Raw genomic sequence first — 13520 nt, 5'->3', positions numbered from 1 at the left:
AAGCTGGCAGGGGCAACTACAGAGACATGACATGGAAGGAAGCCCATCCCAGGTTGTAAGGCCTACACATGTGACTAAGACAAAGGGAAAACCCATACTGTCCTCTTGGGATATCACCTGGATCTGGAGTGCCTCTGATGACAGCTGGCCAGATTGGACCCCATCAGTGGCCTGGGCCTTGCCCAAGCCTCCCCTCTGCTCAGCAGCACCTCTGGACCATTCTGAAGTTCCAGACAGACCTGAGAAGGAAGGTGCCTGTGCACCTTCCTGGTCTCTACAGGAAAAGAGAGAACAGGTGCATGAAAATCTCCTGCAGCAATGAGGGTCAGTGCCCTTCCATCTTGTTTCTGTGCCCAAGTCATTGCTCAGGCCAGTCTCCCAGGACACCTATAGGCCACCAGGAAGCAAAGGTTTGTCTCCATTCTGCCACCACCTGGTCCAGCCCCACTGCCCTCCTTCCGTGGGCCAGGTACCTCACTCTTCCCCCATCCTAGCCCCGTTCTTGCCCTCTCCTCCCTCCCAAACAAGTGAGACAGCTGACTCATGCCTCGAGGAAGGCCATTTATTTCCAAGATATAGACTATACTTTTCAGACAGGACTTTTCAGAAGCAGGAAATCTTAGTTGTCGCCTAGAGAGGTGTGTCGAGGACACAGTGAAAGGAGACATGCGGACGTGGAGCAGAGGCTTATCCAACACTGTTACAACACTTTTTTAAATGAGCAAAACATCTTTAAAAATCCTTATAAATTCTTTATAATATGTTACACATTTAGAGACAATATTTACAATAAAGGATGCGGGAGGGAGGAGCGAGAAATCTACTTTACAGCAAATCTTTGCATAAAACAAGAGGACTGATAGACGTGGCAGTGGGTTCACAACCCCACCTGGGCTTCCCTGGAATGAGTGAGGGCGTGTGTGGGGAGGCCTGTTATCTGAGGTCTATTTACAACTTGTGGGGAGAAGAGGGGGCTGGGTCCCACGCACCCTTCCGGAAGGAGCAGCCCTGCTGAGAGCTCATCAATCAGTGTGTCCGCATGCGCGTGCGCGTGCGTGTGTGTTATGAGTGGGGGGAGAGAGAGAGAGACAGAAAGACACCAGGGATGTTTTCTACGCCCCCTCCTAAAGGGAAGAAGGTGAGGGCCTGTGTGCCTGAGCTATGGAAGGAGCAGGCACAGCTGGAAGAACAAATAGAGGGGCAAGAGGTCTAGCAGGGGTGACCGTGGACCCTCCCCAAACCGTCTGGGGAACAGGCAGCTCCCCGTGGTCAAAGCGCTTGGGGAGTGTGATTTAGAGATTGGAAAAAGGTGGTGGTGGGGGAATAACCCTGGTGAAAGTCTCAGTCCTGCCTCTTGAGGAGGTTGAGAAGTCCCAACCCCCTTCTCTGGCTCTGACAAGCAGCAGGGGGGCAGGATCCCTGTGTGCACCGAAGGCAGGGAGCCCCGGTGGGAGCTGGGTTTGAAACGGGCAGGGGTGGCAGAAGTTGCTACGGGGAACACTTTGGGACAGTGGCTACACACACTCGCACACACCACGCCCCTCCCCCCATGGACACCACCACCCTACACCTCCTCTCCCCAGACATACATACACAACCGCCCTCCCTTAGCTGGCAGCTAGGAGCTAACTGGGGGGAGGTGGGCAGAGGAAAGGAGTGAAGAGCCAGCATCACCCAGTGTCTTTTCTTTAGTCTGAGGCTTGGGGGTTCCCTATCCACACCCCATGGCCGACAAGGGTCCCTAAGTGCAGACACAAAGGCCCAGAAGGGCACACTCTGTCACTTATCCAAGGGACAGAGACCCCCCCCCCACACACACACACAGGAGCCCTGCACAGAGCCCCAGCAGCCTACCCCCTCTCCGTCTCCTCAGCACCGGAGCCCCCCCCCTCCCTCCCACTCACACTCCGCGTCCAGTCCCGTCTTCTCCTCTGCCCGCCCCCTACCAATTCCAGCGCACAAACCAGAGACACGGCCTCAGCGCCGCCCACTTGCACCCGGATGCTCCCAGGGGCAACAAGGCGGGGCGGAGGTGCAAGCAGAGGCGACTCCCGGGAAACCAAGGGGCTCCGGGTGGGTCGAAGGGGCGCTCGGCGCGGGGCGGGGCGGGGCGGGGCGGGGGGGGGGTGAGGGAGGGGCGGTCACAGACACTGATGGAGGCGGGAGGCGGCCGAGCGGCGCGGGGGCTGGCTCTGCAGGGCCCCCGGGTCCCCGGGCGCGGGCGGCAACGAGGCGGCGGTCGACGGGGCCCGCGCCTTGGTGGACTCCAGGCTGCTGAGGCCCGAGTCCTTGTTGTCACTGTGCGCCCGCGGGCCCACGGGCTCCGGGGGACCCCCTCCGCCCAGCTCCTTCCACTCGTGGAAGTTGAGGTCGGTCAGCGGGCTCTGCACCACCACCGTGTGGCGGCGCCAGCTGCTCCGCCGCCGCCGCGTCTCGGGAGACAGCGGCCGCCTCAGCCGCACCGGCAGCATGTCGTCCGCGGTGCCGCGGAGGCGCAGCCGCAGCGCCTCGAGGCGCGAGGGCCGCGAGCCCAGCGCCGCCGCCGCCAGGGCCGCCGGGGGACGCAGCGACTCCTGGCTGCTGGACGAGGCGGAGCCCGGCAGCCCGACGGCCGCGCCTGCGCCCTCGCCGTCCGCTCGGCTCCGGGCCAGGCGGCGCCGCGCCAGGGTGTCGCCGGGCATCAGGTGGTGCGAGCTGAACGAGGGCTGGCGCTCCGGGAGCCCCCCGGGCCCCGCGCCGCCCTCCGTGTCCGTCTCCACGTGGCTCAGCTCGCTGCGCTCGTCGTCCGCCTCGTCCCCCGCGCCCGCTCGCCGGCCCCCCGCGCCCGAGCACACGCTGCGGTCCATGGTGGACAGGGTGGAGTAGCCCGAGACGATGGAGCGCGTGTCCGCGGCCGGCCGCTCCTCCAGCGCCGCCGGGGGGCTGAGGCGCCCGGGGGCCTCGGGGGCGGCGGCGCCCGGCCGCTGCCCCTCCGGCCGGTCCTGGGCCCCCGGCGCCGGCGCCCCCGCCTCGGGCTTGTGTGCCTCCTGCTCCGAGTCGTCGTCCGTGCTGCTGCCCAGCCCCCGCGCCTCCCGCCGCTTCTTCCTCTTGCGGTTGACCGCCGAGATGAAGGAGATCGCCAGCATCTCCCGGGAGTACGGCTCCTTCTTGGGGGCCCACGAGCCCTGTGCGGGAGACAGGTCAGTGTGCTGGGGGCGCCCGGAGAGCCTCAGCGCCCTCCAAGCCCCCACCCCTACACCCCAACACCACAGCACCCAATCTCGACAGGTCCAAGCCCAGCACCCTCACGTCCGCTGTTCCTCCTGGACGGCTGTCCCAACTGGAGTGTCACTATCCACTCTAGAGACTACCCCTCTGCGCCCCCCTCAATCCTGAAGCCTCCTCGGCACCTCCTCCGGTCTTAATCCAGACTCTTAGCTCTTTCCTGCGAGCTGGGGGCTGGTTTCTCACCTCACCCCAACTTTCACTCCGTTCTCTACATCCAGTGCTGCATAAATCCTTTTAGACACAGCTCTCCTAATAATAGACTCGCAACAGCGAATGACACTTGACAGTTTGAACCCATTTCACATATACTGTCCTGGGTTATAATACCAGAGCCTGCAGGGACCTTTCTCAGACCCCAGCTCCTCCCTCCCTCTCCACTCACTCACCTGGGAAACCTGCCTGTCCACCTACTCAGTAGGTACAGGCCTCTCCAGGGCAACCCGCCCAAGCTCATTTCCCTTCCCACCGCACCCCATGCCATTTCAGCCGTCCCATCAGCACCCCACCCTGACAATCCCCAACCCCAGATCGATCCAACCACCAGCTCTGTTGCCAAAAGTGGCTTTAAAATCCTGCACAATCCGATGATTTGGATAGAAGCTGCTCCCAAACTGTGATTTACAGCCCCACGGTGGGCAACTTTCAGCCACTGCTCTCACTGCTGAGCCCCGTGGATGTTTTTTGGTCCTGGCCTTCCATGATCCCCTAGCAGAGCCCAAGCTGCCCATCACTGCCTCCGCCAACCTAGTTTTTAATCCTCCCTTTCTGGCCTCTTCTGTCTTGGGAGGCTCTTCTTCCTCCTCTTACTCCTTAAGAAGCCGTGTTCCCAGGGCTCTGTTCTCAGCCTCTCTCCTCTCTCCCTGGGGGCATCCTGCTCCTGAGGTCTCCCTTGGCCAACACCAAACTCTCTGTCTCTTGAGCTCCAGAACTCTTCTTCCAACTGTGAATCTGTCTCTACCAAGGTGTCTGCCAGCACCTGAAACTCACCTATCGGGAACCACATTATGCTCCCTGCCCCTGCCCCAAACTACCTCCATTCATGTCCCCAGCTCAGGGTGATTTCTCTGCCTCCTCCCTCTCCCCTCCTCATCATCCTCTGTTCAGACCCTCACTCTGCCTTTTCTGGGCCCTTCTGTCCTCTCCTAATAGAACTCCCTGCCTCCACCCTAGCCTCACTCCAGCCCTTCCTCCTCAGGAGTCGTTAGTCCTTCTAAGGCAAGGCAGGAATCTAATCGCCTCCAGACTCTGCAGGACCCCACCCCCACCAGGATAAAGCACAGACACAGGGCCCTTCACAACCTGCCTAGTGCCCCCCCTGCCCCAACACAGCCTTCACTCTGGCGATGCTGCCCTCCGACCCCTCCCTCGATAGGACTAGCATTGGCAGCCCTTGGTCCCACCCCACCCCCGCACCCTATTTATGGGATGAGCTCTTACTCCCTCTACTAGGCCCAGCTCAAACACGGCATTCTCTATACAGCAACCTCCCACCCAGCTCTCCCTTTGGCTGATCTGGGAAATCTCTTCTTCTCTTCTCATAGGCCTTTGAAACTACACATACACCAGCTCTTCTCATGTCAGAATAGCTTTGTTGCCATAACATCTATATCAAACCCTGAGTTCTCAGAGGGCAAGGTCAGTGGCATATTTGTGTTTGCATCCATGACACCTAGTACAGTGCCTGTCACATAACAGGCACTCGAGAAATGTTAAGTGAATGGGGTGAATGGGGTCCCCTGAACATAAAAAGCCCTGTAGAAACGGATGCTGGGACTGGTCCCCAGCTGGGCTGAAATGACCTGCGCTTGCATCCCTTCTCACAGGTCACCTCCTGATTCAGCTGCAGCGTAATAGGCACACCTCAGAGATACTGCAGGCTCAGTTCCAGACTACAGCAATAAGGCAAATACCACAGTAAAGAGAGTCACATGAATTTTTTGGTTTCCCGGAGCATATAAAAGTTATGTGTACACTGTAGTCTATTAAGCGTGTGCTAGCATTATGTCTAAAAAAAGTACATCCTTTAATTTAAAAATACCTTATTGCTGGGCTTCCCTGGTGGCTCAGTGGTTGGGAGTCCGCCTGCCAAGGCAGGGGACACAGGTTCAAGCCCTGGTCCAGGAGGATCCCACATGCCACAGAGCGACTAAGCCTGTGTGCCACAACTACTGAGCCTGCGCTCTAGAGCCCGTGAGCCACAACTACTGAAGCCCACGTGCCTAGAGCCCGTGCTCCACAACAAGAGAAACCACCGCAATGAGAAGCCCACGCACAGCAATGAAGAGTAGGCCCCGCTCTCTGCAACTAGAGAAAAGCCAGCATGCAGCAAGGAAGATCCAATGCAGCCAAAAATAAAATAAATAAAATAAAATAAATAAATTTATTAAAAAAAATACTTTATTGCTAAAAAATACCATTATCTGAGCCTTCAGGGAGTCATAATTTTTTGCAATAGTAACATCAAAGTTCACTGATCACAGATCACCGTAACGAATATAATTATCATGAAAAGGTTGAATTACCACAAGAATTATCAAAAATGTGACACAGAGACATGAAGTGAGCAAATACTGTTGGAAAAATGGTGCCAAGAGACTTGCTCAACATAGGGTGGCCACAAACCTTCAATTTGTTTAAAAAAAAAATGCGGTATCTGTGAAGCACAATAAAGGAAAGCGCAAGAAAACGCGGTGTGTTTGTAGTGGATGGAGACATAGAGCTGCCTCCCGTGGCCACGGCACTCTCTCACATCAGTTAGTTTTGAGAAAGCCGGAGCCTGTCAGCGATTCAGGATTCACAGGCGTGCAGCTCCTGGGCTGCGGCTGCCCACACAGCACGACTCCAGAAGGCACCACCTGCAGCACTGCTACGGCCAGCGTGAGGCACATGGTGGCCAGCGCCGCTTTCTGCCTCTGCTCTCTGAGAGACTTGAGAGGCTGCTGGGATCATCTGATCAAATTACCCTCTCATCCTGGCTAGTTACAGAAGCAATGAGGTCAGAATGGTCACTTTCAGGGAATGCAGAGGTCAGCAGCTTCGCATAAAGGTTGAGGGGTCAGTCCAGGAGAGGCTACAGGAAACCAGGGGTCTAGCACGAGCAAGGGGTGGAGGTGATCAGGAGCTAGATTCAGGTCACTCTAATGAACTTGCTCCCCGCCACAGCAGTCTTGTGATGGAGTGAGCTCCCCGTCACCAGAGGTGTGCAGGCAGAGGCTCTATGGAGAGGTTACAAGGGTCCTCTGCACCAGACTAGAGCAGCCATCTTTCTGTCCAGTGCTTTCATCTGACACATAATGGGCTAATGAGCACCTGCTTGGTGTCAGGCACACTGATCTCACTGGGACTCGGCCAGTGCTTAGAGATCCAGAGAGAAATGAGCCCAGTTTGACCAGCCAACATTTAGTTGACTCCACTACTACGGACAGAACTGTTCCCCCACTAAATTCATACGATGAAGCCCTAACCCCCAATGTGATAGTATTCGGGGTCTTTGGGAGGTAATTAGGTTTAGATGAGGTCATGAGGGTGGGGCCTTTATGGTGGAATTAGTGCCCTTACAAGAAGAGACACCAGAGAGCTTGCAGTTTCTCTCACATGCATGCTCGGTTTCTGCTTGCCATATGAGGACACAGCGAGAAGGCGGCCGTCTACAAGCCAGGAAGAGAGCTTCCACCAGAAACTGACCATGCTAACATCCTGATCTTGGACTTCTAGCCTCCAGAACTGTGAGAAAATAAATTTCTGTTGTTTTAAGCCACCCAGTCTATAGTATTTTGTTATGGCAGCCGGAGCTGATTAAGACACACTCCTGGCCTTCGGGCTGCCTGGGGCAGGCATCCTGGCCCTACTGGTTCTGTCTCACAGGGCAGGCTCTGGAGCAGGCAACTCACTGCCTGTGAGACCTTGTTCAAAGAACCGGCTTGGGTTTTGTTGTTTTCAATTTCATTGATTTCTGTTCTTATCTTTATTATTTCCTTCCTTCTGTTGGCTTTGGGCTCTGCAAAGACCTTAAAAAATAATTATTATATCAGACATATTTGTTGTTAACCCCATTTTTGGGGATAAATCTTATCCCCATAAATAGTATGAGCAAGCTGAGGATCAGAAAGAGGTTAAGTAACTTGCCCAATATCCCAAAGCTACTAAGTAGTGGAGCCAGGGCTCAGGCCCAGGACTGTCTGTGCTTCTGACTGCTGAGCAACACTGCCTCCAGGCCACCTAACTCCCAAGTCAGATCCTCTACTACAGCAGTTACCTCCCCAAGCACTGCCAAGGTGAGCGACTTCTCAGCTTACCTTGGACACTCGGTATTTCCCACCTTCCTTCCCAGTGACTATCAATCTCCTTCAAGGCTCCAATCACAATTCCCCCAACTCCCTTGACCAAAAAGCAAAGTGGGCTGGCTTGTACAGGGATATAACTTTCAGAATTGCCGTGGCACTTACCTTGGACTTGGCTGAACTACAGGTGGTGGAATCTATTGTTAAGAAACGAAAGAAAAATGAAAGTTGGATTGAGCAAGAGAAGACTGAGTCTTGTAAACACAATTCCCTCTCCTCAAAGGCTTCAGAAACCAGGGAGTTTGGAAACCTGAGCTCTCCCCAGATCCTGGGAGTGTGATGGGCCTCTGATGTCACTTCCTATGGGATAAGGATGGAGCAGAGAAGGATGTCAATAACCACTTCCTTTTGAGGCAGAAAGTGACATCAGGCTGCCAGCCACTGGACCCTCATTTGCTCAGGGTTAAGAGCAAGGGGGACTTTTCTTTGGCCTAGTTCCTCTCTCCTCCCCTCCTATCCCTGTTACTCTGAAGCACTGGAGAGAAAATGCCAAATATCAGATGCAGTTCACGGAAACCACAACAATGAAACACATCAAATCACAGATGCTCTGGAGAAATGGAGACCACACGGTGCACAGAGAGGTGGGTGCCCTATATCCACCCTCCCCCCCACCCCACTTCCAGGCATGATAGGGCAGAGGGACCATGTGAATGACGGAGTACAGAGCAGACAGGAAGTGGGTGGGGCAGGAGGTAGAGAGGGCTGGTGATTACAGCCTGGAAATGTTCCACCTCCAGACCTGAGGTCAGTCTGCCCTCGTGGGGCACGGCTGCTGTTAATGATCAGAGTTATGAAGGGATGCAGGTCCCACTCCCCTGATATCACTGGGGTGGAGAAGGAACCAGAAACAAGTCCTGGCAGTGCTGTCTCCAGGACGGGGGAGGGAGCAGGCCGACCCCAGGATCTCCCGGGGTCCCAGGGGGCAGTGGGCAGGTGCGGTTAATCCACACTCTCCGGCAAGCAAGTTAGATGCCTCCTCCCCAGCCCTCCCCTGCACACAGTGAGAAGAGCAGACGGGCTGACCACACGGCGACACACACGGGGCAGGAGAGTGGCAGCAGGTGATTAGAAGAGACGGGGGGCTCCTCTCTGCCATCCCCACCCCCCATGTCCTCTGGCCCCCTCCCCAGCCTGCCTCTTGCATCTAGGGGTGCTGTGGTATGCCTCTGTCAGAGACAGAAGCGGTCAAAATACTAAGGGCGGGTCACCCACAGGTGGTAGGAATTAGTGGCTCGAGCCAAGAAGGCACTGGCCGTTCCTTTGGCCCTGGACTCCAACGCTATGATAAGGCCAGAGGCCTGGAAGCGGGACTTAGGGGCTGAGTAGCCAGGGGCTCCGATTTCGGAAGCAGGAAGAGCCAGCCCTTGGAGGCCGCTGAGGCAGGAGCTATAGATATACAGAGGCTTCCGGGGTAGCACCCCTGGTGTCCGGAGACGCTGGGTCCCACCACCAGCAAGCCTCCCCCACCCAGATAACCAGAAGTGGCCGAACTCGGCACAGAGAGAAGCCACAGAGCGTGGGGGACTGCAGGAGGGCAGCCATGCAGTGCCCAGACTTCCTGGCAAGAGGGACCAGACGTGGCTCCAACAAGTGCCTCCTTCCTCCTGAGAAGGGGCTTCTGGACGGGACGTGGGTGGGGGTAAGTTGTTAACAGCTGTGGGTAACTGGCATGTCAGGGTGAGGTCCTCATGGCCCCGGACCGTCCTGCCCGCCCCTCGTGCCTGCCCAGCCTTCTTATAATCACCCGCCACTGTTAGTGACCGAGGCCGCGATGCCACACTGTACCCGTTAAATCTCCAACAGGTCCGCTGGAGGAGGGAAGGGGAGGAGAAGAGAAGGGGCAGGATCCAGGGGATGGGGGGAGAGCACAGGGAGAAGAGGGAGGAGGGGTGGAGGGGTGCAAGGAGAAAAGGAAGAAAAATTAAAAAGAGGAACGTGCCCAGGACACAGCCCATGAGAAATAAAAAGCTCAGGAAAGCAATTGGTGAAAACAAAGCTCCTACCCAGCCCGGGGTGGGAGCGGCTGAGTGGCGGAGGAGGCGGCACACAGGCAGGCTGGGCCTCCCCAGAGAGGCAGAAGGCCCCACCACAGCCCTGTCCAGCGGCGGGGGCAGGAGCAGGGAAGCTGGGCCCCTGACCAGGCATCTGGGACCCTCAGGAATGCAGATCCCACCCCCTCTCCACCCCTTCCCAGGCCCCTGCTCTCACCTGAACCTGGCTCACCAGGGGGCACTGTCCTGCCAATGTTAGGCAGGAGGTACTCGATGTTTGGCACTGACTGAGGCTCCTTGTCGTCCACAGGGGTCTGTGAACAGAAGGAGGGTCAGCGAGCACAGCCTCAGTTGTCTGACTGCAGACCTGACGGAACGGGGAGCCCTGAGGACAGGGCGCAGGTCTCCTCCATCAGACCGGGGCTCACCCGCGCAGGGAATGTCTCCTTCATCAGCCAGGCACTCGAGTGCAGGTCCTACATGTCCCCCATTAGACTGTTTTGTGCCTTCCCCCACACCTTGGTTGAACCCTAAAGGCCGGAGCTGTGACTCCCCCGTCAGACTGGACCTTCCTAAGCCCTCTATCCTCCTCGCAAGATTAGAGGACGGGGTCTGCCTTTGCTACTGGACTAAGTTTCCTTAGGGCAAGGCCTCTATCTCCCCCTCAGACTGGGGCTCATGAAGGTGAGGACTGTTGTCCCCCATCAGATTGGAGGCTCCGGAGGAGAGGGCTTATGTTCCTTCCATCAGACTGGGATGTCCCAAGGGCAGGGACCTTCCCCTGCTTGAGTCTTGCTGCCCACCCCGCCCACATGGGACGAGGGCCCACCATCGACCAGACCCCACCCCACGGGCCCTCTGCATCACTCACTCTCTCTCCCTTGTCCTCGCTGTCGCTGAAGAACCAGTCTGACTGCAGAGGAGACAAAAGGAAGTGATGGAATCAGCGTGGGAAGGAGCTGAGGGAAGACAGGGAGACACGGGCTCCCAACCTGCTCAGTTCAGAGGACCCACTCAGGCGCCTGATGGAAAAGTTTGGACCCCAGTGTGGAAGGGAAATGCAGCCTGGAGTGGGAGAAGGCCTGAGCACAGATGGATGACTGGCTCAGGGAGAGCTTCTCTTTGCCAGTTTTTCACTAAACACAGTCCCCTGCACATCACCTGAAGCGAGGGGGCAGCAGCGCCATCTAGTGCCAGCCAGGTCCACTGCGGGAACAAGGCCAGCCCCGGAGGCTGTAGCTGCATGTACCCCACACCAGCCTAGGCTCCGCACTGACAACAGGGGTGGAACACCCCCGACCCCCGGAAAAGGCAAGTGCCTAGAGGGAGGTGTTAGGAGGTTGCCTGAGGGGCAGGCAGGCAAGGTTTTCTCATAAATGCCAAACAGAATAGAAAATAAAGTAATAATCCCACTCAAATATATTTTGTGAAATTTGAGAATCTTGAAGATAAAACTCTAAAAGTTTTCTGAGGAACAAAAACAGATTGCTTACACGTGAACGAGTATCAGCTTTAACTAGAACTTTCAGCAGCAACAGACACAAGAAGACAAGGAAGTAATATTTTTGATGTGTTTCTGAACTACAAGTGCAGGGATTTTGAACCTAGAACTTTATACCTTGCTAAACTCTCATTTAAATTTGAGTGTGAAATAAAGCTATTCTAAGACATCAGAAAGTTTGCTACACGAAGACTCTCTTAACTGAGTAAATGAGCAAGTAAAGAAATGAATCCAGCATGGAACAATAAGTTCTAAGAAGTAAGGATGGATAATAGCATAGAAAAGTCAACTGTTATCAAACTAAGCAATGATACACACACACATGTACAAACACAGACAAAGTATACCCATGACAATCTGGAATTTAAATTCAGAGGAAGAAACCAGTGACAGGTGAAAGTACACTAAGGTACTTGGCTTTTAGTTGTGGTGGAAGGAAGATGTGGATACTGATAAGCTTTAGAAATTGATAGTAAAAATTAACCATAACTACGGGCTTTTGCAATTGTATCATTCAACGTAAGTATGGGTTTTATAAATTATGTTAAGTTTTATATCAGGAAAATAAAATGAACCCATCCAAAGCAAGGTAGAAAAGACCAAAAAAAGGAAATAAAATGAAAATGTTGTAAACAGAAAATGACATTTAAGATGGCAGAAATAAGCCCTGACAGGGACTTCCCTGGGGGCGCAGTGGTTAAGAATCTGCCTGTCAATGCAGGGGACAGGGGTTTGAGCCCTGGTCTGGAAAGAACCCACATGCCTCAGAGCAACTAAGCCCATGCGCCACAACTACTGAGCCTGCGCTCTAGAGCCCGTGAGCCACAACTACTGAGCCCATGTGCCACAACTACTGAAGCCCGTGTGCCTAGAGCCCATGCTCCGCAACAAGAGAAGCCACCGCAATGAGAAGTCCGTGCAGTACAACGAAGAGTAGCCCCCACTCGACGCAACTAGAGAAAGCCTGTGTGCGGCAACAAATGCAATGCAGCCAAAAATTAAATAAACAAATAAGTCTTGGCAGTACAGAAATTACAAAAAAGTAAATGAGCTAAGCTCACTAACTGAAAGTTAAAACACACAGAATGTTATATATATTTAAGGATATCCTTATACTTAAAATTAGCATCTAGAAGGTGGATTGAAAATACACACATTAACCTATCAGAGTGGTAATTATTGGGGGATGGGCAGAGTGGGCTTTGGAATGAGGTGGGGAAACAAGGAGACTTGCAAGGTTGATTATGACCTAGGGCCATGACCCTCAATTATTATTCATCATAATCAGGCATATGATTAACTCAAATAAGACAGAAGAGAAACAAGAGATAGAAGAGAAAAGAGAGATAGAGGATGAGGGAGAAATACAGGATCTGGAGTCAGCTTCGGGCTCAAGTCCACATCAGGTAAATTACCTCTCTATTTACTTATCTTTAAAATGGGCATAATGTATGAGTATCTACTTCTAAAACTGTGGTGAGGATTAAAATAAAATACTGTATGGCTGTTATCTAAAAGACAGGAAGGGCTTCCCTGGTGGCGCAGTGGTTGAGAATCTGCCTGCCAACGCAGGGGACACGGGTTCGAGCCCTGGTCTGGGAAGATCCCACATGCCACGGAGCAACTAGGCCCGTGAGCCACAACTACTGAGCCTGCGCGTCTGGAGCCTGTGCTCCGCAACAAGAGAGGCCGCGATAGTGAGAGGCCCGCGCACCGCGATGAAGAGTGGCCCCCGCTTGCCGCAACTAGAGAAAGCCCTCGCACAGAAACGAAGACCCAACACAGCCAAAAATAAAATAATAAATAAATAATAAATTAATTTAAAAAATAAATAAATTAAAAGACAGGAAATAAATAACAAGTGTCGGCAAGGATGTGGAGAAAAGGGAGCCCTCCTACACTGTTGGTGGGAATGTAAATTGGTGCAGCCACTATGGAGAACAGTATGGAGGGTCCTCAAAAAATTAAAAATAGAGCTACCATATGACCCAGCAAATCCACTTCTGGGTATTTATCTGAAGGAAACAAAAACACTAACTTGAAAACATACATGCGTCCCCATGTTCGTTGCAGCATTATTCACCATAGCCAAGACATGGACGCAACCTAAATGTCCATCGATGGATGAATGGATAAAGAAAATGTGCATATACTGTATGTGTGTGTATATATATACACACACACACACATACATATATGCAGTAGAATATTATTCAACAATTAAAAAAAGGAAATCTTGCTATTTGCAACAACATGGATGAAACCTGAGGGCATTATGCTAAAGTGAAACAAGACAGAGAGAGACAAATACTGTATGATCTCACTTGCATGTAGCATAAGAAACCCCCAAATTATCCAAGTTCATAGATGCAGACAACAGACTGGTGGTGGTTGCCAGAGGTGAGAGGGTGGAGGGTG

General features: G+C 53.8%; 1 protein-coding gene across 6 annotated transcripts in view; it reads right to left on the bottom strand.

Moving 5' to 3' along the window:
* Positions 1-548: 548 nt before the first annotated feature.
* ARHGAP23 (Rho GTPase activating protein 23) overlaps positions 549-13520 on the bottom strand; it is an 81907-nt gene continuing 68935 nt past the window's right edge. For all 6 annotated transcript variants that reach the window (XM_082441309.1, XM_082441308.1, XM_082441306.1 and 3 more), the window contains 4 exons: positions 10473-10514; positions 9819-9915; positions 7713-7744; positions 549-3164 (listed from right to left, as the gene is read on the bottom strand). In XM_082441309.1, coding sequence (XP_082297435.1) covers positions 2142-3164; positions 7713-7744; positions 9819-9915; positions 10473-10514 — 1194 coding nt within the window. In that variant the 3' untranslated portion in view covers positions 549-2141. The remainder of the gene's footprint in view (positions 3165-7712; positions 7745-9818; positions 9916-10472; positions 10515-13520) is intronic.

This window comes from Balaenoptera physalus (assembly GCF_965194825.1).
Source record: "Balaenoptera physalus genome assembly, chromosome: 20".
NCBI lineage: Eukaryota > Metazoa > Chordata > Mammalia > Artiodactyla > Balaenopteridae > Balaenoptera > Balaenoptera physalus.
The sequence above is the reverse complement of the archived record's forward strand: the minus strand, read 5'-3'. Positions and strand labels throughout refer to the sequence as shown.